This window comes from Gouania willdenowi, chromosome 22, assembly GCF_900634775.1.
Source record: "Gouania willdenowi chromosome 22, fGouWil2.1, whole genome shotgun sequence".
Taxonomy (NCBI): Eukaryota; Metazoa; Chordata; class Actinopteri; order Blenniiformes; family Gobiesocidae; genus Gouania; species Gouania willdenowi.
Window position 1 is genome coordinate 14,616,763 of NC_041065.1, and position 23,333 is coordinate 14,640,095.

At 38.2% G+C, this 23,333-nt stretch overlaps 2 protein-coding genes across 2 annotated transcripts; both read left to right on the top strand.

Annotated features, from left to right (window-relative positions):
* The first annotated feature begins 2,165 nt into the window (after positions 1-2,165).
* Positions 2,166-6,756, top strand: LOC114456743 (receptor expression-enhancing protein 5-like). The gene is made up of 5 exons (XM_028438708.1): positions 2,166-2,421; positions 2,923-3,016; positions 5,476-5,614; positions 6,108-6,453; positions 6,644-6,756. The coding sequence occupies exons 1-5, from the start codon at positions 2,307-2,309 to the stop codon at positions 6,679-6,681; spliced, it is 732 nt and encodes a 243-aa protein (XP_028294509.1). The 5' UTR covers positions 2,166-2,306; the 3' UTR covers positions 6,682-6,756.
* A 2,374-nt stretch (positions 6,757-9,130) lies between these two features.
* On the top strand, positions 9,131-21,912 carry LOC114456744 (receptor expression-enhancing protein 6-like). The gene is made up of 6 exons (XM_028438709.1): positions 9,131-9,769; positions 9,863-9,996; positions 17,415-17,508; positions 20,044-20,182; positions 20,871-21,048; positions 21,239-21,912. Exons 2-6 carry the CDS (start codon positions 9,882-9,884, stop codon positions 21,274-21,276), a joined length of 564 nt encoding a protein of 187 aa, XP_028294510.1. The 5' UTR covers positions 9,131-9,769; positions 9,863-9,881; the 3' UTR covers positions 21,277-21,912.
* Positions 21,913-23,333: the final 1,421 nt, after the last annotated feature.

The following is a 23,333-nucleotide window of genomic DNA, read 5'->3' on the forward strand; positions in this document are numbered from 1 at the left end:
ATAACGCAGACACCCAGTTTAATGCCATTGTCTTAATCACATGGACATTTTGCTTTTACATGTTGTTTGCATCACTTGTTAAGTCTATGATGGATGGATGGATCCTATTGTTAGAGTTCATGTCTTACCACCAGGGATGAAATCCAAAGTCGACTCTTTGCTGTACAACAATGTCTGCCTGCGTCATCAGCAACCAATCCAATAACATCACCTAATCCTTGCTGCGAACAATTCACGCAAACAAGAGCGCTGAGACAATAAAAGGTGTCATATATACTACAAAAAGATTGTCCTTTTAGAAAAAGTTGCAGCATAACACCAAAGGTTATGCATTACACTTATTAACCAAAAGGCAATAATTAGTTGTTGGTTTTTTTTTTTTTTTTAATATTTCATTTTAAGTTACAATCAAACTACATTCATATCTGTAGATAAAAAAGACCAAAACCACAATTTGTGAGTTATTCCTCAGGATATTTCCATCTTTGACTAAACTGCTGAATTAAATCAGCGTGGGTTCACAAATAATTTACATATCAGTGCTAGTATACACTCTACAGTGCTCCTAACTGCACCAACATACGTATATCATTGTTAGTCGTTAGGTTTATTCTTTTGAGCAGAGCTTTTGGCTACTCAGTCAGAGTTTTTTTTTTATTATCTTGTTTTTTTAAAAAGGCACTTTTTGCTGCACTAAAAAGAGAAATGAGGATACTTTCACTGGGATAAACATTGGGTTCGGTTCTTTCTCCACCTGCACTTCCTCTGAAAACATTATAAATGTCTTCCATAAAGGTTTCATGAATCAGGTAAAAATGTCTTGCAACAATGGCTCCCCCATAGAAGAACATCAAATCAAACGTTACTCATCAAATCACACGTTTTATTTGTCTCTGGTTTTCAATCGCTTGAGTTTTGTCAGATTAAAATTGGTTTGAAAATGAAGGATACAAGTAAGGATTTGTTTGTATTACTCAAATTTTATTTTGGCAACATTTTTTTTTTTTAATTCTCAGTTGTAGATATTTAAAAACGAAGCCATTGATTTGAAACTATGAAAAAAGAAGAAGTGAAAAGGAAGAAACAAGATTTGTCAGATCTAAACACCATATAAACTGTTAATTTCCCAAATTATTGAAAATGTGTGAATGACCTCTGAATTATGGTTTTGGTTTTTATTTTCTGTTTACTTCTTATTGGTCAATGTTACCAATGTATCGAGTTTTGATTCAGTCTTTGTATATTTTGCCAATGTAGTTGTTTTTTGTTACCTTTTTTTTTTTAAATCTGTGTTCCGTTACTACAGAGGAGTCATAGGACCACTGGGATAAAAAACACCTCATAGTCCTTTGTTTCTTACAAACTGGTTTATACTGTCCTCTGCTGATTGTACAGCTTTATGACATCTGGAAAAGTGCCCAATCAACTGCTGTTTTATCATTACCCCGTCCTTCAAAATAAAAAATAAAATAAAATAAAACAAAACATTGAAATGAAATAAAATAAATAAATAAATAGTCTAAAAAACATTAAATTAAATTAAAAAAATAAAACCTTATGAGTTGTCATCTGCTTGTTTGGGAGCTCTGTTGTGTTGCAGTGGAAGATGAGTGAAAAATTGCTTTATCTAAATCATTAGCTGTAGCTATGTTGACTACACACTACAGATCTATTAAAAAACTGTGCAAACAAGCTGGAACCAAACGTTTCTCACCAGCCACACAATGAAACAATGATAATGATTCACATTTTTTTTTTTTTTTTTTGTGTATTTCACTTGTCGCAGGGTTATTTATCCAAGTCCAATTCCGTTTATTTTTCCTTTTTTGGTGTTAGTTTCATGACTCGATGGTTCTAAACCAGAGTCGGCACCGAGACGCACGTAGAAAGTGATCTAACTGTGCGCGATTACAGTATTTATGACGTCATAATACTGACCCAGACAGCTGGTCACGTGAGGGTCTCGCGAACTTTCCGTGCCCGTGACATCAGAACAAGTCTGGAGCAAGTCGGACAAAAATCTAACCAGCATGCACCGCGCGTCTGTAGTCGGGTGTCAAAACTGCGCCCGACGGACTCTGACGTCATATTAGTCATGACGTCAGACTTAGTGCGAGGGGTCGACAGTGCGCGTTTTGGAGTATAGGCACAGTCTGCGTCTGCAGCGGCTATACAGTAACATCTCTGAAACTTATTAGTCAAAGGTTGGAGAAAATTAATAACTTCTCTCTTTTTTTTTAACTTTGGACGTCTCAAAGTGATTAACAGCTCGTGGCTCTGTTTTACAGTCAGGAAAAAGCTCGAAAATGAATCAGTTCAAAGATCGTTTGGTGTCGGTGCTTCATGGGAAGAATGTGTTCACGGATCAGCTGGGACGGCTGGAGAAGAAGACCGGAGTGAAGAGGGAATACTTCGCCTTAGGTAAGTACACTTTACACAGCTTTCTGGAGTTTAACATGTGACACACCAACCTGCCTTCAGTGTTAATCAAACACATGGAGAAAGATAGATAGTAGCAAATGAAAGAATTTGGTTGATAGTTATTGAGTTAAGCAGTGGTGTTTGTAACTCCAACCTATTGTTCCTTAACATTCCCCAAATTGATCCTGCATTATAGTACAAATTCTTAAGAATCCACAGAAGTGATGAAAGTTACATGTTGTTGGCTGTAGGAAGATACTAATGCACATTTGGGTTTAACTGCATGAATGTGAAAAAGGCCAGGATAAGAAAACCACATGATGTATAAATGTAAAACCTTGTTCGCCCCATTGTTTAATGTTTATCTCTTGACCTGGGCATGTCCAGCAGTAGCTGTTTAAACAACCTCAAAGCAAAAAAATGGATTTAGTCTCACTTTGTGTCCCACCCCCTGCTCCCACCTGACTGAATGCACTGCTTTTTGTTTTTTGTCTCCGACAGGTTTCCTCCTTTTAGTTGGACTTAATCTTCTTTTTGGATACGGAGCCCCTTTGCTCTGCAACCTGATTGGCTTCATCTACCCCGCATATTATACGTGAGTATGATTTAAAGCTCATCTCAGTATGAACACTGATATGTCAACAAGAAATGATCTAAAGGTCATAAGAGGTTATATCGTTTGCTATTAATGCACTTTGTGAACTCACTGTCACTTATTTGCACTTTCATGGCTGAGAGTTAAGTAGAATGTTTATCTTAGGTTTTTTTTTAAAAGTTTTTATGAGGTTAAAGGCATCCAATGGTAGCATAGACTGACCTGTTCTAAGGTGTCTTCCTTGTTCAGCTGAAAAGCATGCGTAGATCTGTCATAAAATTGCTGATGGTGGCATCCGAATGCTGCACCAATCAGCATCAAAGTCCCATTTTCTGGAAAGTGTAACATCAAAATCTATCCACTGTTCATGTTACTGGTCTTAAACGTTGCGACGTCCAAGGAACTGATTGAAACGCGACTAAGCACTAAAATGTCAGATTAAAATACTATTTCACTGTAGAGCATATTCAATTTCAATTCAATTCAACTTTATCTATATAGCGCAAAATACAACAAAGTCATCTCAAAGCGCTGAACAAAATATAAAGTCCATAGTAAAGAAAAAAGAAAGAACCCAACAAGATCCACATGAACAAGCATTTAGCGACAGTGGGAAGAAAAAACTCCCTCTTTTTTATAGGAAGAAATCTCCAGCGGAACCAGGTTCAGAGGTGGCAGCCATCCGCTTTGACTGGTTGGGGTTAGTGAACAGAGGGACAAACAGAATAGGATAGAAGGATAGTCCATTCAAGTGTCCCAGACTAGCTGTGCCGTGAGCCATCAATCAGGAACCGTTATCTCCTGCATCAAGACACCTGAAACAGAAAAGAGAGCGGAGGGCAAGGAGAAGGCACAGACTGCAGGAAAAAAATAAAAAATAAATAAAATATATATATATATATGGGGTGGATATCAGTGTAAATGGTGTGAAGCAGTGTGAGCAGTATGATGGGAATGCAACAAGGAACAGAAGTGGGGGGTTGTCTACAACCTGGCACAACTGTGTCCCTGGACAAACAGGACGTCCTGACAGTAGAGAGTTACAATAATCTAGTCTAGATGTAACAAATGCATGGATTAGTTTTTCACCATCTCCCAGCATCAGAACCTTTTCGAAGTGCCTGGTTGAATTTTATTTTTTATGAGTAAGGTCATTTTTGTGTGCGCGAAGCACTTCAAGGATGACTGCTTCTGCAACCTCCGCCAGTATAAAGAAGGATTTGCCGAAAGACTTTGTCTGATTGAGGGTTCAATTCCTTCTATCTTTGGAGACGACGAACAGAGCACTTCAGTAAGCTGTAAATAATGCCAAAAAGTGTGATGATAAGACGTCCCTGTCATTGTTTTGTTAGCATTAGCAGCTGCACCGTCTTCATATGTTAGCGCTGTGTGCTCGTTTTAGATCCTTGATGATATGGCCTATGTGATTTAATTCAAGTCTAAAGTTTTCATTAGTCATTTCATTTTGCCATTTTTGTCTCCGAAAAGACTGTATTAAAATGCATTTCGTGACGTTAGCTTGGCGCTAGCGTTAGCTCGGTGCTTGTGTTAGCTCACTTGTTAGGGTTCTGCAGGTTCATCATCTTCATTTTCATCTCACTCCGCTGGGTCCGACTCTGGCTCAAACATTTAAGGCTGGATGGACAAGTCTTCTGTTGTTGACATTTTGTAAATAACGTGTGAATAAACATTTTCTGCGCCGCTAGACAATCGTATCTCTTCTATCAAACTACAAAAATGGCCGAACAGGGTGGAGTTGAACCAAGTGTCACCTCTGCAACCTGGAGAGGGGGCGGGGTATGGAGTGTCTCATTTGCATTTAAAGAGACCGCACCAAAACGAGTTGCTCTCAGAAGCACATCAGAAAAGGGGTAGAAAAGGGGCCTGTGGAGCTATAATAATGAGGAATTCAGACCCAAGCATTGCAGTTCCACTTTATATAGACCACAACTGTATGATTTATATCTAAAAAGGAAGGATTTAAAATCATGATATGTCCCCTTTAACCCTAACCCTAACACACACACTCATACAGAACATTCTTGCTTTTATAGATAGAAGTTGGTTCCAAAATTTCGGAAATTTAAAGATAAGATCCTATTGGGGCTGGTATTTATCACTTATTGTTTGGATGTTGTCGGTTTCTTACATATTTAGTATTCTATGTATACATGAAATAGAAGTGCAAAGTTTTCTCACTTAAAATCTGTGTAACACTTGAGATCAAACTGCTCTGTATTTGGCACCTGAACGATAATGAGTTTGATACCCCTGTTGTAGAATACAATTGGAGCAGAAATAAGTAGAAACATAATATCTTAACGCTGAATGAATGAAATGTCCAAAATGGCGATGCCCACATTCTTCTTATTCACCATGAAGTCTCACTCATAGTTCCACCAACGGTGCTGAACTTTGTGTGTTAGCGCATGTGTTTAAACTTCCTTTTATTCCTTCAGCATCAAAGCCATTGAAAGCCAAGCTAAGGACGACGACACACAGTGGCTGACCTACTGGGTGGTGTATGGACTCTTTACCTTCGTGGAGTTCTTCGCCGACATTTTCCTCTTCTGGTTCCCTTCCTACTACGCTGGCAAGGTAAGTGCATCTTTCATTGTATAGCAAATAAATTATTATTGTGTCTGAGCTTATGTATTTGCAAACACTGCCTCCTTGTGGGCATAGTATGTAAAGCAATGTGAAAAGAAAGATACAGGCTTCAGGTTTTGACTAGAAATGAGTGTGCAACCACACAGAATGTAATAGAGCTCTCTGCATGGGAAGGGCTCAATTTCTCTACTCATATTATAATGTAAACATGTGGAGTTTTTAATGATAAAATAACAGGATGGATCAAGAATGTTTGGTTATTAATATTTTTGTTCCCTTTAAACTGCAGCCTCCAAAGTTTGTTAATGAGAGATTTCTGTTCATTTTGAAACAAAACGATTTACCTTAAAGTTAAATTGTTTTTAAAAAGCAGAAGAAAAAAAATCACTCTTTCTGTAAAACAGACTAAAAAGGGCTCAATAGTGATCTAGATGTTGAAGATTGTTCTAAAATGTAATGAGGTTCTCTTCCTTCTCCTCAGTGTCTCTTCCTGATCTGGTGCATGTCTCCGCTTTCTTGGAATGGATCGACTGTTTTGTACGAGGGACTGATTCGGCCTTTCTTCTTGAAACATGAGGCCAAAATGGACAGCATGGTCAGCGATCTCAACAGTATCAGCTCCAAAGCCCGGAACATCACTGAGACCATCACTGAGACCATCACTGAGACCATCGCTGAGAACATCACTGAGAGCATCACTGAGAACATCACTGAGAACATCACTGAGAACATCACTGAGAACATCACTGAGAACATCACCGAGAACATCACCGAGAATATCACCGAGAACATCACCGACAACATCATTGAGGCAATCACAAAGGAAGGTGAGACATCCCCCCTCACTCCACACCCTAACGTGTACTTTTAATGATATGTTCTACTCATGTCAGCCACATATTGATCCAGTGAATGACCCATGCATCACACTGCAAACAAATGATCAAACACTCTTACACATCTTCACATTTCACTAAAGCCTAAATTACATATTTTCTCTTCTGTTTGTTCCCTCAGCTGTTAACCGAGCTCTCACCCACGACAAGGACCAGTGAGAAGAAGGAAGCCTTGATTTGAATGTTTTTTTGATCTGCAATGACAAACAAAGTTAGTTACTGACTTTAACCAAAGTGAGTTTAGACCTGTGCCTTTAATGTTGTTGGTGATAAAAACTTTGGAGTGAATTTTAAAAGATGAGCTTGTGTCCCTGGTGTTAGGGAAACTTAACCCTTTACAGTTTGCTTATCAAGCTGGTAAAGGAGTGGAGGATGCAAAACTGTTCATGTTGGACAAACTTTTTAAGCATCTAGAGAAACCAAAATCACATGCTAGACTCTTTTTCACTGACTTCTCTTCAGCTTTTAACAAGATGCAACCGTATAATTTAATTGACCACCTTTCTACTGCTTTAAGTTGCCTTATCAGTTCTTATTGTTTAAACTCTTTAATGGACAGGAAAAAGTAGGTCTTTGCTAATGGAGTCATGTCTGACGTCCTGATGTCTAACACAGGCTCTCCTTAGGGATGTGTTTTGTCTCTAGTCTTTTTTATCCAGTACACAGACATCTACAGGTCTCCTAAAGAGGGGAGCTACCTGGTGAAATTCTCTGATGATACAGCACTTTTAACTCTTCTTCAAGGGTCAGAGTCGGACCATGGTAGTGCTCTTTCATGTGTCTAAAACCAAGTAGCTTATTGTTGATTTTAAGAGAGACTGCGTTGCACCTAAAGCCAGCTCCATTCATGGTAAAGATGTTTAGATCGTTGATTCATAAAAGTATTTAGATACTCTGTTCGATTCCCAGCAAAAGTTTGATCTGAACACCGAAAGTATCGCTAAGCGAAGTCAACAAAGAATCCACTTCCTGCAGAAGCTGAAGTCTTTTAATGTCTGGAACAAAATGCTGTGTATCTTTTACAAGTCCTTTATTGAAAGTCTTTTGACATTTTTCTTTGTTTGTTGGTCTCTTTGTCAAAGACAAAAATAGTCTCCACAGCATTGTTCAAATCTGCTCCAAAATAACTGGAGTTCAGCAGAGAGATCTGTATTCTTATTGGGAGAAACAGGTGGTGAAAAAGGCTAACGGTATGATCTCCCAACATGATCACATACTGAGCTCTGAGTGTGTTTTAATGACATCAGGCCATCGCTACATTGCACCTTGTAGGAGAACAAACCGTTATGCAAAGTCTTTTATTCATTCTGCCATCACGCTCTTAAACCTGGACAGGAGTTTTATGGACTGATAGATTTGTATTATTTATTTATTTATTTTTCAGCCTATAGATGCTGAACTACATGATGGCTAGAAATTGATGTGGAATGTCTGAATATACTGACTTTTATTGTTGTCTTGTCTGCTGTTTTGACTGTATGTAAGGTCTGGTGGACTGTAAAAACTGAATTGTTCTTTGGGATAAATAAAGTTGTCTAAATCTAAATAAAAAAACATTTGTATTAAATAACTAGTTTTCTAAATGGGGCACGGTGGCTTAGTGGTTAGCCTTTCTGTGTGGAGTTTGCATGTTCTCCCCGTGCTGCGTGGGTTTCCTCCGGGTATTCCGGCTTCCTCCCACCATCCAAAAACATGACTGTAAGGTTGATTGGAGTCTCTAAATTGCCCATGAGAGTGAATGGTTGTCTGTGTCTGTGTTGCCCTGTGATGGACTGGCGCCCTGTCCAGGGTGTACCCCCGCCCAGCGCCCTATGAGAGCCGGAGATAGGCACCGGCAGACCCCCCTGTTAAACGGGAATAAGCGGGTATGAAGACGGATGGAACTAGTTTTCTCATGCTTTTGATGCCTGTTTAACTTTGACGCACTTTTCAAAGTGTACACAACTTTGACCATCTGTGTTTTCTGTCTTTAACAAAGTGTGTGCAACCTTTGCCTTTTTAACATATGAATAATTTAAAATTAAAAAAATTCTCAGGCTCTAAGTGTACATACATTTGATCGTTGTCTGGTAATTTCATTTTTTTATGTTTCCCAATGTCCGTTGATCATTTTAAAACAAAAATAATTATTGGGAGTAGAAAGGTAACAAATTACTTCTTTTAAAATGTATTTAAGTACAAGTAAAATGACTGATTTAGAAATATACTCAAAAAAGAAAAAGTACCCATAAAAGCAACAAGTTCAAGACTGCTTGTTTTATAATACTGTACATTTATTTACACAAGGCGCACGGTGGTTTAGTGGTTAGCACGTCTGCCTCACAGCAAGAAGGTCCTGGGTTCAAGCCCTGGGGTGGACTTGGGTCCTTTCTGTGTGAAGTTTGCATGTTCTCCCCGTGCTGCGTGGGTTTCCTCCGGGTATTCCGGCTTTCTCCCACCATCCAAAAACATGATTGTAAGGTTGATTGGAGTCTCTAAATTGCCCATTGGAGTGAATGAGAGTGGTTGTCTGTGTCTGTGTTGCCCTGTGATGGACTGGCGCCCTGTCCAGGGTGTACCCCCGCCCAGCGCCCTATGAGAGCTGGAGATTGGCACCGGCAGACCCCCGCGACCCTGTTAAACAGGAATAAGCGGGTATGAAAATGGATGGATTTATTTACACATTCAATGGTAATGATGTGATGAATGAGTGCACGCAGCACATTACAATATCTGATTCATTTTAAAACAGCACTGATAGTTAAAAAAAAAAAATTAAAACACAACTTCTAGACAACATCAACAAACTATTCTCAGAAAAGGAAGAAATAAATAAATGTAATTCAATTCAATTACAATTTTTGGCAAATAAACTAAACTACAGCCAAAATAAGAGGAAAGCAGCCCAATCTGGCAACGCTTGCTCCGAAAAAAACCGTTCATTTTAATCAGCTCAGAGGGCCCACCTGCTGAGAGCGTAAACAGCCAATCAGGAGAGGAATGACCAGACAACGTGACTTGACAGTGATCTGTGATTGGCTGGAGTAGCCTTGCTAACCCCTCCTACTAAAAAAAGCAACTCGCACGGTGTGCATCCGGGTATTTCTTGCCCACTTAATATTTGCACACTATTGAAATGGAACGCACTACATACTGGTTATGACGTTAGACTTACTGCGAGGGGTTCACAGTGCACGATTTCTCGTACAGCCACAGTCTGCGTCTGCAGCGGCCAAACAGTGACTTCCCTGAAACTTATTAATCAAAGGTTGGTGAAAATTACTAACTTCTTTTTTTTTTTTTTTTTTTTTTAACTTTGGACGTCTCAAAGTGATTAAGAGCTCGTGGCTCTGTTTGACAGACAGGAAAAAAGCTCGAAAATGAATCAGTTTAAAGATCGTTTGGTGTCGGTGCTTCATGAGAAGAATGTGTTCACGGATCAGCTGGGACGGCTGGAGGAGAAGACCGGAGTGAAGAGGGAATACTTCGCCTTTGGTCAGTGCACTTTACACAGCTTTCTGGAGTTTAACATGTGACACACCAACCTGCCTTCAGTGTTAATCAAACACATGGAGAAAGATAGATAGTAGCTGATAAGATGTCTGTCATTGAGGCTCAGCTGGTTTATTGGTTTGATGACCTTTTCCAACTAAAAAAAAAACAAAAACAAAGTTCACCCATCTCCCACCTTCAGATTAGTTTAATGTCTGACTATGGCATAAAAAAACATGACTTTGGTCCTAAGATAAGTTGTTGATAATTAACACAAGTTTAAACATTTACAACGACAATAGGAACAGTTCCCTTTTTCCAGAGAGAAACCAAGAATAGAAACTGAGAGGAGGAACAGTATTTAGAATAGAATGGAATAGAAATGAAAAGAAAAGAATAGACCGAGAGGGGAAATTGACACGTTGCAGCAACACAATAAAATAGCAGACAGTAAGAACAAAAAAAATAAATAAATACCAGCATCGAATAATAATGCTAAATATACGACTGTGGGACAGAGATAAATTACAAAAATGAATAAATAAAAATAATATACAAACAGAAAAACAACAATGGCATTAAAAAAAACACGCGCACACACACAAGTGTGCAAATGAATGAATTTGGTTGACAGTTGTTGAGTTAAGCAGTTGTGTTGAATAGTGGTGTTTGTAACTCTGACCTATTGTTCATTAACATTCCCCAAATTTATCCAGATTCTTACATTATAGGACAATCTCTTTAAGAATCCACAGAAGTGATGAAAGTTCCATGTTTTTGGCTGTAGGATGATACTAATTTGGGTTTAAATGTGTGGATGTGAGAAAGGCCAGGATTAGAAAACATGACCTTTTCTCTATAAGAGCCAGAGTCACAGTCGATAACTGTTTTTATTTTAAATGAAAGGTTCAGTTTTACCTGAACCAGCTCTACCTACAGAAAACTCCTGTGATGTTTGTTAAAGTATGGCTTTTGATCCACAAACTAAAACCATTGATTGGTTTTTACAAATGAAGCGCTCGGTATTTAAAAAACCTCCCACCCATTCTATTTCTATACCAGTGGTTCCCAAACAGGGGTACGCATACATTGCAAGGGGTACTTAGAAAGATTTATGAATTAATTAAAAAATAATCCTTTTGGGGGTATTTTTTGGGACAAATTCTGCACAAAATACCAGTACTATCGTTCAATAAAGTACTATATATTCTAGTAATGTATTGAAAAAGGATTATTTTATGCTTTAGAGACAACAAATAGGTACATTTTACACAAGAGGCCATATTAACTTACTATTGTAGTAATCACATAGAAGTTGCATTGGTATTTTTTAAAATCACAAAAATCCACTTTAAATTCCACTCATTGTTTTGAAGTTGTAGATTAAGCCAATAGCGAACCAATGCTCAAGACAAAGTCAGGGGTTTAGGAGAGCCCGCTGTTCCACAATTAAAAAAGCATATGGAATTATGGAGAGGGTACTTATGATATGAAGAGGGCTCACGTAATTTGACAGAAGATTAGGAACCACTGATCTAGATTCTATAGAAAGGTCTAGAGCAGTGGTTCTCAACTGGTCTCACCCTGGGACCCACATTTTGCCGCGGTCATGAAATCGCGACCCACTTTTTTTTTTTGGAATTCAACCAACCAAATTGAGTTTTTTCAAAAATAGCTGTTGAAAACACGCACATATAATAGTTTTTGATACATAAATCTATATATTTTCCTGTGCAACATGCGTTTCACAGCATGCCTGTTGAAAGAAAAGTTTCTTTCAAAATAAAAAACATAGTCAAACATGAGAGACGTTAAGTAATTTTTTGTATTTTTGACCTGCTGTCTGCGACCCACTTTTGGGTCCCGACCCACCACTTGAGAATTGCTGGTCTAGAGAACATGTGTTCTAAGGTCATGTAGTATGAACTGATCTGAGGAACATGATGAAGTTTAGCCATAAGGAGTTTTGCGTGTTGAAAGGTGAAATATGATCTACTCCTCCTCCACTGAATCAACTGCAGGCCTTAGAAAAAGTTGAGTAACCATAGAAACAGCATTGGTGTCTCTCCAAGCTGACATGTCCTTTAATTTAACTAGAAGTCATTAGATTTGAAAATTAACTGCTTCTAATATTCCTCGGCAGCCTCCAGCCGGTCCCACAGGAGTATTTATATCTTCACTCTGAAACATCTCGTGCTATGGGGGGAGACTCGGATGTCGGGTTATTTAACTGCACGTGGCCCACTCCAGCTTTTTGTTTTTCCTGAAGGCGTTTGTACATCGCCTGTGATATTTGCCAAATGGATGGTATTCAATGCCAAACACCTCGGGCAAAGTTTTTGTGTCTGTCTCGTGTCCCCAATCTACAGGAAACAAGTTAGCAACCACAATGACCTACATTTAAAATGCATGATGTGCCCTCTGTGGTTTAAAAGTGTCTGTCATCTGAGCAAGGCAGTACAGATGAACAGCTCAGTGAGGGATCTATTTTTATTTATTAGGATTCAAGAACTAATGTCATTCGTTGAATTGGTTAGTTAGAACATTTGTCGTGAGTTATGTCTATACAAGAATTCAATCTTATGTAATGCAGTTTGTCCCGATAGTGCTTAAAAACAGCCCGCAGGTAAATAGAGTTTTGCAAATTTGCCGAGCAACAATAAAGCATAAAAACAAAGAACAAAATCCACTGTAAATAAATGTCATAATATATTATAGAATGTCAGAGATAATGCACAACTCAGTCTTGAGATTGATCTTAAGTCGAGGGCCAGCAATGATGTATAAATGTGAAAGCGTGTTTGCACTAGGAATGTGCGATATTTTATCGTTTATGATTTATCGTCAAAAACATTCTCATCGGTAAGAATTTGTCATCCCACGGTATAAACGATAAATTCCCATGTCGGAAATTAGCGAGGGCCATCGGCCATTTGTCCCTCAATTTAGCTAAGAATGCCCCCCAAAAAAACGTGTTCCATGAGCCAAAACTGCCCCTGTTTGTTGTGAACTTATTATTCTCTGGAGCAGAACGTTGTTTACAGAAGCTCTGAGGAGCACCGCCACCGCCCCCCTCACACACCGCCGTCTGTGTGTGTGAGTGCTCGTCTCAGCTACCTGAAGCTGCCGTGCTGCGATACATCATGGATCACTACTTGGTCAAAACCAGACAACCATCCAACAAAGTGAACCGATTCAAGTTCCTCCGTCAGATCCACCCAAAGTTCCACAAACACGGTGACAGAGATGAACCTGTAGCAACGATTATGAACTGGAAACTCAACTAAAGCTAACTATGCTAAGCTAACACACCGAATGGGCTAAGAGCTAATGCTAACCACTCCAAATACGAAACAGACCAAGTAAAAAGAACACGTCTTACTGTCATAAAGCCACAGAGAGCCTTTGATTTGTTTATGGTCAGATTTAACACTTTACTATGGAAGGATAAAAACTAACATGTCACATGTCGTGTGAAATAAATGTTAGCATAAATATTAATGTCACTATTCATCCGTCCCAATTTGTGAAACGCAATATTTTTTAATTATTTTTCACGTGTTCACAAACAAAGCTGGTCCCATTAGACTAATGTAACTATTGAGATTATTACACCAAAATATACTGAATGATTAAATCATCAGCTTGATCTGGTTTAATTACAGGAAATCAATGAGTTATATTTATCAATCATGACTTTATGTAACTCATTATCAGATAAATGAAACAAGATTCATCAACAGTAACAACACTAACGGAGTTATTTTTGCTTTTCATGTGCTTTTTTTTTTAGAAAATAATTTTATTTCAAATGAGGAAATAAATGAATTACATACAATAACTCTAATAGAGTGATCCACATGCACAAATATATTTCATAAAAAATCAGCTCTTTGAGTCAGCAGCTATTGTAGCCTTTTGTAATGTGTCTAATGTTGATGTATAAACATTTATTTGTGTTTAAGAACCTGTTTACACTAAGTTGCGTTTTTTTCACAGTTTTTATTTATCGTGATTTTTATCGTTATTGTGATAAATACCAGAAAATATCGGGATAATAAATATATATATATATTTTTTTGTGTGTCAATATCGCCCATCCCTAGTTTGCACCATTGTTCAACGTTTATATCTTGGCCCGGGCACGTCCAGCAGAAGCCGTTTAAACAACCTCAAAGCCCTGTTGTGCTCAGACAGTTAAAATCTCAGATAAATACGATGGGGCCTTTAAAAGCAAACATTAAGTTTAAAACGAATTCTCAAAGAAAACAAGGCACTGGAAAAGAGAAAATAATGAGTAATGTTCTTATTTCTGTGTTAGTTAAGATGCATTTATGAGCAATATCAAGTAGCGAAAACTGAGCAAAGAATATCGTAGTGCAATTGGTACAAAAGGGCGTTTTTACATGTGAAAGAAATGTTTTGGCGAGTAATCGATATCAAGGGAAAATAATCAAATGTTTGTTCTACATTAAAATAACCAGTTGGATAGGTAACGGAGTACATGACATGATATTTTAGTCTTTATTTAGCTGCACTTGCTGTGAAGCCTGAGGATATTTGCTGCACCTGTAGCTCATAGTTTCAACCTACACATTATTAAATAGCAAACTAACACTGATCAGTGAGAGAAATCTGAAATGTATTTTTGTTTTTTTTTATGTTACCTCAAATTGAGTTAACACCTAGAACTAAGTTTGTTATAAAAGAAAAGGAAACTAATGATGTAAATGTGTCAAACATTCACAGCGAGTCTGTGATAGTTAGAGCAGAAATCTAAAAGTTTTAGTGTGCCTCGATTCAACAGGCTCTTAAAAGATTGAGGTCTACCAGGGATATGACCTCACCTCAGGATTAATCCAACAGTCACACGGTCGTTAATGTTGGTCAGACTGATCTGCAACATTTCAATTCTCACCCCCCCCCCCCCCCCCCCCCCCCACACACACACACACACACACACACACTCTTTCAAAACAAATAGTCCTCTGAGCTCTACACAAACAGTATTTAGAGCAGAAGGTAAAGCCTGATAGTGTACGTCCTGTTCACACCAGACACGCTGTGTTTTGTATTTACACAGCAGCCACCCAGTTGTTGCTCTGTACAACTGCATATTAGTGCCACATTAAGATAAAAACATATCTGAGCACTGCGAGATTAAAGTCGTAACATTTCGAGAATAAAGTTGTAATTTTATGAGAATTAAGTCATAATTTTATGAGAATTAAGTCATAATTTTATGAGAATTAAGTCATAATTTTATTAGAATTTTGTTTATTATTATTCGTAATATTTTGAGAATAAAGCCGTGTCTTTTGTGAAACATGAGTATTATCTCACTAAATACTCGACATTCTTCATAAAGCACGAATTTATTCTCATAATATTATGACTTTAATTTTGAAATATTGTGACTTTAATCTTATAAAATTACGATTTTATTTATTTTTTTTTTTTAAAGGATTTTTTTGGCTCTAGTGGCCTTTATATGACAGTTGCTTGACAGGAAGGGGGTGAGAGAGAGCAGGGAATGACACGCAGGAAAGGGTCCCAGGCCGGGAATCGAACCTGGACCCGCTGCAGGTGAGGAACTACAGCCTCCGTACATGTGGCGGGCGCTCATTTTATTTATTTTATTGTGGGCCTAATATGCCGTCGTAGCCCTGGCCACATAACAGTCTTTTTAATTTCATTTAAATGATAGAAATGAATGCCAATATACAGTAAAATGATGACATTTCAATGAACTGCAGCTTTCTATTCAGTTAAAAATGACTGACTGCTAGACAGTGGAGTCACTAAGTGCTCTTCCTGTCTCAGTTGCTTGAAAATAAAACAAACACATCACAATTTACCTACGTAAAGGTCAAGTTCGAAGACTGCTTTGTTTAAAATGTTAGTCATAGTTCACATAGGCCGGGGTCTTTGATTTGGAACCAGATCTTCCAGGTGTGTCCTTCTCTGAGGCTCAGCACACAGTCACATGGTTATTTGTATGTTAGCTGGGACAAACAAATGACATGTAAAGAGCCTCGTGGTTGCATGTTTGCCATCATTTTGGCTGCTGTGTGAATAGGTTTGATATTTATAATCATTGTGTTCAACATTGTGCTTAAACCAGTGTTATTCAACCTGGGGGTCGTGACCCCCACGTGGGTCGCTTGAAATGTCTCGTAATTGATACAAATAATTACTGATTAAAAATATGAATATACATTTTTTAGTTAAAACACAACATACAATCTTAAATGACTATATTCTATAGTTTCTCATATATAAAATGCAATTTAAAGAAAAGAGAGCAAAAAGAAAAACAAATAAGTAAAATGCAGTATACAAATATCTGAGCTGGCACATCTTTTCACTTTTGTTAGACAGTATAACAAACATGATGAAAACTAATTATAGAAGAAACAAATAATCTCGGGGTTGCCAGAAATGAGTGATATTAAAATGGGGTCACAATCCAAAAACAAACGTCATTGATTATATTTTCTAATCTCTAATGCTTCCTCAGTGTTTAGGGCCCTATAAAATCAATTTCATTTTTTTCCATATTCCATGTTTTCCACATAATTCAGTTTTTTTTTTTTAAAGAAATATTATATAATATTATCAATTTTTTCAGAAATTCCTAGTTTTCAACTCCTTTGAGGAAACAAAATAAATAATAATAATAAAAAAGAAAACCATTATTAAACTAAAAGGTTTGTCAAAATAAAAAAAAAATGATTTCAAACCATGTGTAAGATACAATTAAAAAGGTTGATATAAGCTGTACTGACATAGATTATTTCGTCTGGATTCCGTTTCTATTGGTTGATTTCGGTAGTAATTCTGTTAATGTGGAAATTGTAGGACCCTAAGTGTTGGACATTCTGTTAGAACATTAGCAAGAAGATTCTACAGATGGGATGTTGGACCCAAAATTATTATGAAACTTACCATTTTTGGAAGAAGTGTAACCTTATATTCTAGCTATTGAGTATTAATATAGTATAAAGTCATTGTTGGATTTATTATCACTGCTTGTAACAATGTCACTATCCTGGACTGCACTGCACTGCTGCTTCCCAATAGCCTATTTAACATAAAGTGATTTTATTTGGATGGATATTAATTTACATTTTCCGTAATATTCTATATTTTAAAATCCTGATTTGGTAAACTTAATCAAAATGTATATATTTTTTAATATTTTTCTGCTTGTGCGTGCATGTGTTTTCAGCTTTTCCACTGAGCTAAGGTGTGTTTAAATGTCTTGTTTGCTCAGATCCTAATCCTTCACTCTGATGACGGCAGAATGTTTTTTTTCTGCATAGGAAGTGTTGTTGAAAAAAGTGGATATAGTCTCACTTTGTGTCCCACCCTCTGCTCCGATCTGACTGCTCTGCTTTTTGTCTTTTTGTCTCCGACAGGTTTCCTCTTATTAGCTGGACTTTATCTTCTTTTTGGATACGGCGCCTCTTTGCTCTGCAACCTGATTGGCTTCATCTATCCCGCATATTTCTCGTGAGTATGATTTTAAAGCTCATCTCAGTATGAACACTGATATGTCAACAAGTAATGATCTAAAGGTCATAAGAGGTTATATCGTTTGCTACTAATGCACTTTGTGAACTCACTGTCACTGTCTGAAAATATCTTTTTTTGCTTACTTGCACTTTCATGGCTGAGAGTTAAGTAGAATACTGCCATAAAGAAGCTTAGTATTTTCAAGTCAATGACATGTTTAATAAACTGTGACGTGGTGAATGCTTAAAGAAGTGGCTCCATTCATGCATCATGGTCGTGTAAACTCACCTGTTCTAAGGTGTCTTCCTTGTTCAGCTGAAAAGCATATGTAGATGTGTCGTAAAATTGCTGATGGTGGCATCCAAATGCTGCACAATCAGCATCAAAGTCCCATTTCTTATTTTCTAGAAAGTGTAACATCAAAATCTGTCCACTGTTCATGTTCCTGGTCTTAAAAATAACATTGTGACGTCCAAGGAACTGATTGAAACGTGACTTAGCACTAAAACGTCAGATTAAAATACTATTTCACTGTAGAGCAAGTGTCAAATTCATGGCCCGTGGGCCAAATCTGGCCATTTGGAGCATCCAGTTGGGCCCACAGTGAGTAATATTTTTTACTATTTTGAGGATTTTTCAAATGTCAAGAGGAAGGTTTTCAAGTGCGGCCACATTATGTTTTGTTTTATTTTCCTCCCTCCTATCACTTATTGCTTGGATATTGTCGGGTTCTTACATATTTGGGGATGATGCTGTTTGCTGGGGGGTGGTGCTCGCTGTTCCGGTGGTTGGGGTCGTGGTCGATCACCTGGTGGATTTGTCCTGCTATTTGCGGGCCAATGGGTGGGTCCGGGCCACTTTGGCTGTGGGCTGCTTTACCACACCAGGTGTGTGCCGTTGGTGGGGATGTGGCCGTCGTCCTTGGGCAGGCTGCTGCTGGTGCTGCTTCTGTTCCGGTTCCTACTGGCCTGGGGTCCAATCCCTGTTGGCTCTGGGCCTACCAGTGGACGCCCGCCGAGTTTGGTGCTGGGGCGTGGGTGGGGGTGCGTGTTGGCATCCTTCTAATAAAGTGTTTCTTACTCGTCCTTGGGGAGGGCTGGTGATGGTCACAATTATGCAATAAAATGAATTCATTTATTTAATTACAATAACAAAACATGCATTGCTGTCTAAAAAAAATTGCACTTCTTGTAATTATAATAATGCATTGGATTTCATATGGCACTTTATCATAGACACTCAAAGTGCTTTACAGAACTAAGGCAATATTCTTTCACTCCACACTTAGTGGTGGTAAGCTACTATTGTAGCCACAGCTGCCCTGAGGCAGACTGACGGAAACAAGGCTGCCCCTCCGACCACCACCAACACTCACACACTACATTCATACTAGGCAATGTGGGTGAAGTGTCTTGTCCAAGGACACAATGACAGATACCACTGAGGTAACTGCCACCCACTGTGCAACTGGAATTCTCAGTGGTCTCCCATCCACCTACTAACCAGACCTGCTTAGCTTCAGAGATCTAACAATATCGGGCAATGTCAGGCTGGTACGACTGGTATTGTAGTGTTGACCATTGACAGCATGTGCAGACAAAGTAAGAAAATAAAGACAAAATCCTGTTGGGACTGATATCTGTCACTTAATGCTTGGATATTATCAGTTTCTTACATATTTAGTATTTTATGTATCCATAGAAGTGCGAACTAGGGCACAATAATGTTGAAATTACTCATTTTCCTGCATAAAATCTGTGAAACACTTGAGATCAAACTGCTCCGTATTGGCCCCTTAACTAAAATTGGTTTAATACTTCTGGTGTAGAAGTTGGAGCAGAAATAAGTAAGAACATAATATGTTACCATTAATTGAATGAAATCGCCAAAATGGCGATGCCCACTAGTGTCATTGTGACAATATCTTGATACGACGATATATTGCGATGTTTCATCTAATGATACTTTATCGATTCACTGGCGCCAAACATCGATGTTTATTTATTTATAAACCACCTGAAATTCCTATTTTATGCATTCATTTTAATGATTTAAAGTTCATTTGCACAAACATCAATAACAATATTTTGGTGAAGCATTATTTTGCATCAGTCTTCCTTAAAGACTTAAACATGACACAAGGACACTGGACTAGCTGTGGTTAGTGTGTGTTAAGAAGAGCCACTGTGCAGTATACACTGTGTTTTACTTGGCTGTCATTCATGGGAAATCGATTGACAATGTTTTGTCATTCCTGTAAAATGGATTCAGTGCAGTAGATGCATTCTGTGACCCAGATATCGTGATGTATCGCGGATGAAATTTCCTGCGATATCGATTATCGTGGTATCGTGATATCGTTATTGCGGGCAAAAATATTGTGATATTTTCTATCGTGAGGTACCTGGCGATACGCAGCCCTAATGCCCACATTCTTTTTATTCACCATGAAGTCTCGCTTATGGTTCCACCAACGGTGCTGAACTTTGTGTGCTTTAGCACTTGTATTTACACATTATTTTGTCCCTTCAGCATCAAAGCCATTGAAAGCAAAGCTAAGGACGACGACACACAGTGGCTGACCTACTGGGTGGTGTATGGACTCTTCACCGTCGTGGAGTTCTTCTCCGACATTTTCCTCTTCTGGTTCCCTTTCTACTACGCTGGCAAGGTAAGTGCATCTTTCATTGTATAGCAAATAAATTATTATTGTGTCTGAGCTTATGTATTTGCAAACACTGCCTCCTTGTGGGCATAGTATGTAAAGCAAAGTGAAAAGAAAGATGCAGGCTTCAGGTTTTGAGGAGAAATGACTAGGAGTGTGCAACCACACAGAATGTAATAGAGCTCTCTGGGAAGGGCTCAGTTTCTCTACTCATATTATAATGTAAACATGTGGAGTTTTTAATGATCAAATAACAGGATGGATCAAGAATGTTTGGTTATTAACTCATTCACTGCCAGCCATTTTAGAGCATTTTGACTGACTTTTAAAGACCCACAGAATATTTTGTACGATGACGTTCTAAAATCTGAAACGATTCTGAAAGAATAGACTCTCTATTTTCATTAGAATTATTATTTTTTGTTTCTAGCTTGTTTTGTTCTTCTGGAATCCGCAGTTGAATATTGGTAGTTTCACACAAATTGCCAGTTTCTGAGCTAAAAGCTGTGAAAACAGCCTTTTTCTGAAAAATCCTGTTAGTGACTTTGTAACTTTTTTTTTTTTTTTTTTGCTTTAGTGACACGTCAACATTTGTTGTCTCTCTTTCTATAAAAAAGACTAAAAAGGGCTTAATAGTGATCTAGATGTTGAAGATTGTTCTAAAATGTAATGAGGTTCTCTTCCTTCTCCTCAGTGTCTCTTCCTGATCTGGTGCATGTCTCCGGTTTCTTGGAATGGATCGACTGTTTTGTACAACCAACTGATTCGGCCGTTCTTTTTGAAACATGAGGCCAAAATGGACAGCATGGTCAGCGATCTCAACAATCTCAGCTCCAAAGCCCGGAACATCACTGAGAACATCACAAAAGAAGGTGAGACACGCCCCCTCACTCCACACCCTAATGTGTACTTTTAATGATATGTTCTACTCATGTCAGCCACATATTGATCCAGTGAATGACCCATGCATCACACTGCAAACAAATTCTCAAACCCTCTTACACATCTTCACATTTCACTAAAGCCTAAATTACATATTTTCTCTTCTGTTTGTTCCCTCAGCTGTTAACCGAGCTCTCACCCATGACAAGGACCAGTGAGAAGAAGGAAGCCTTGGTGTGAATGTGTTTTTAAAAACATTTGTGTTAAATAACTGTAGTTTCCTGATGCCAATGATGCCTATTTAACTTTGACTCACTCTTCAAACTGTACACAACTTTGACCATCTGTTTTTTTTGTCTTTAACAGAGTGTGTGCAACCTTTCTCAACCTGAATAATTTGTCATCTCCAAAAAAATAAAACTTGAACCTTAAATAAACTGGAGATGTGTAGTTGTTTTTTTTAATTAATTTTTTTAATCTTACTGTTATTCTTCTTCTGATGTATTTCTTTCTAAGTTAATCTCTTTGTCATGTACCATTAAATTTTAAGATTTGGAGTTATAGTAAATGTATTTTTGTATGTACAGCCACTGCTGTATATGTTCAGAATTGACTTTACAGCATCATTACGTTGCACCTAATTTGCTGTCTGGTGCCCTCTGGTGGAAATGCAGACATTTGCAACGGTTTAGGTTTTATTTAATTGAAGCTTGTAGTGTTAGATGTGTTTTAATTTGGTTTGTTTGCATCTAAATGAGTGGCATTGATTCATGTTTTATGAAGATGGCAATATAAGAAGAAATTGTTGCTTTTTGTTGTGAATATTTTTTCAGTAAATAAAAACCTAATTGTTGCACAGTGGCTCTTTCATCCTACGCATCCACTTGATCTTCTGACGGGTCAGCCTCAAGTGCATTTACCAGCATTCAGAGGACCTAACCACCCCCGCATTAATTTGTGTTTGGCTCTACTGTCACGCTTGAAGAGCTCTGAATGGGAGGCCTTTTGTGTTTGTGTGTTCTGTGCAATGCATTGGAAATGGTGGTCAGAGCAGTAGCCTCTAGCAGAGGAAGGAAGGCAGTATGCACCCATCTGGAAATGGCTGCTGCTCTGGAGATGAGATTTGTCTGCTGGGCTTTTTGTTATGCTTGCTGCGGGCTGCTTTCAGCCAGCGGGGTTATTGATTCAAAAGAAATGGGATCTAGAAACCAATTATCACTTTGTGCTGCCTTGTGATTAGATCTAAGGCTTTTGCTTTGATTGGTCAGTGTGTGCTACTGTTTGACAAAGGGAAAAACTAAAGATTGAGGCATGATTCAATACATTGGGCCTATTGACAGATCCTAGCACCTGTTAGTGCTGTTGATCTCCCTGCAGGAAGAATGGGGAAGTTTGACAAGGACCATGAAGAGATTTTCTCAAGCTAAAACTCACATTTACAGTAAAACATAGAATATTGGTGAGTAAATGTTGGTCCGGCAGATGAGCTGCTGCAGCTCAAAGTGTTCTAGAAGTTCATATGGTACATTAGAAAGGTTTGGGGTTCAAATCTAGGTATGATGTTGAATATTTTGAAGTAGATATGGGAAATATTATCGGCCAATACTATCCATAAAATGTGATATCATTTTTTCAATATCAGCGGAAAAAACTGATCACATTTTATGCTAGTATGTGCTGTTGTTTGGGGGACACTTGTTTCATAACCAGTGTTGGGCGTTACCGCCCCAACATCACTTTTGACAGTAACTAGTACTGTAATGCAATCATATTTTTGTGACTGTAACTGTAATTTGTATTGTATGCACTGTATGTATTGTGAAGCACTTTGTGACTCCTGTCTGTAAAAGGTGCTATATAAATAAATATTACTTACTAATATATTTCTAAAGAAATAACGCCGTTACCGTTACAATATGGTGCGTTTGTCCGTTACTATGTTAGCTGCAGTTTATGCTACATATTTTTGCGGGATGCTGCACCAAACACGGTAAAACAGTAGAAGAAGAAGCATTGTCAGCGTGTTTCCGTTTACATCACGTGCGCCAATCATGGAGAGTCAATGCGAGAACAGGACGAGCTTCTCAGAGTGGAAATACGCACATTATTTTTGTCTCCAAAAGATGCATCAGTGAAGCTAAGCTAACGCTGCGGCTGGATTTTAACGGACTGTGACTGTTATCCAGGGACAGGTCAGCCAAACTATTGCACAGTATGTTGTTGTAAATAAGCAGCCTGTCGCTGCTGCTGAGTCACTGCTAACAGCAGCTCATTA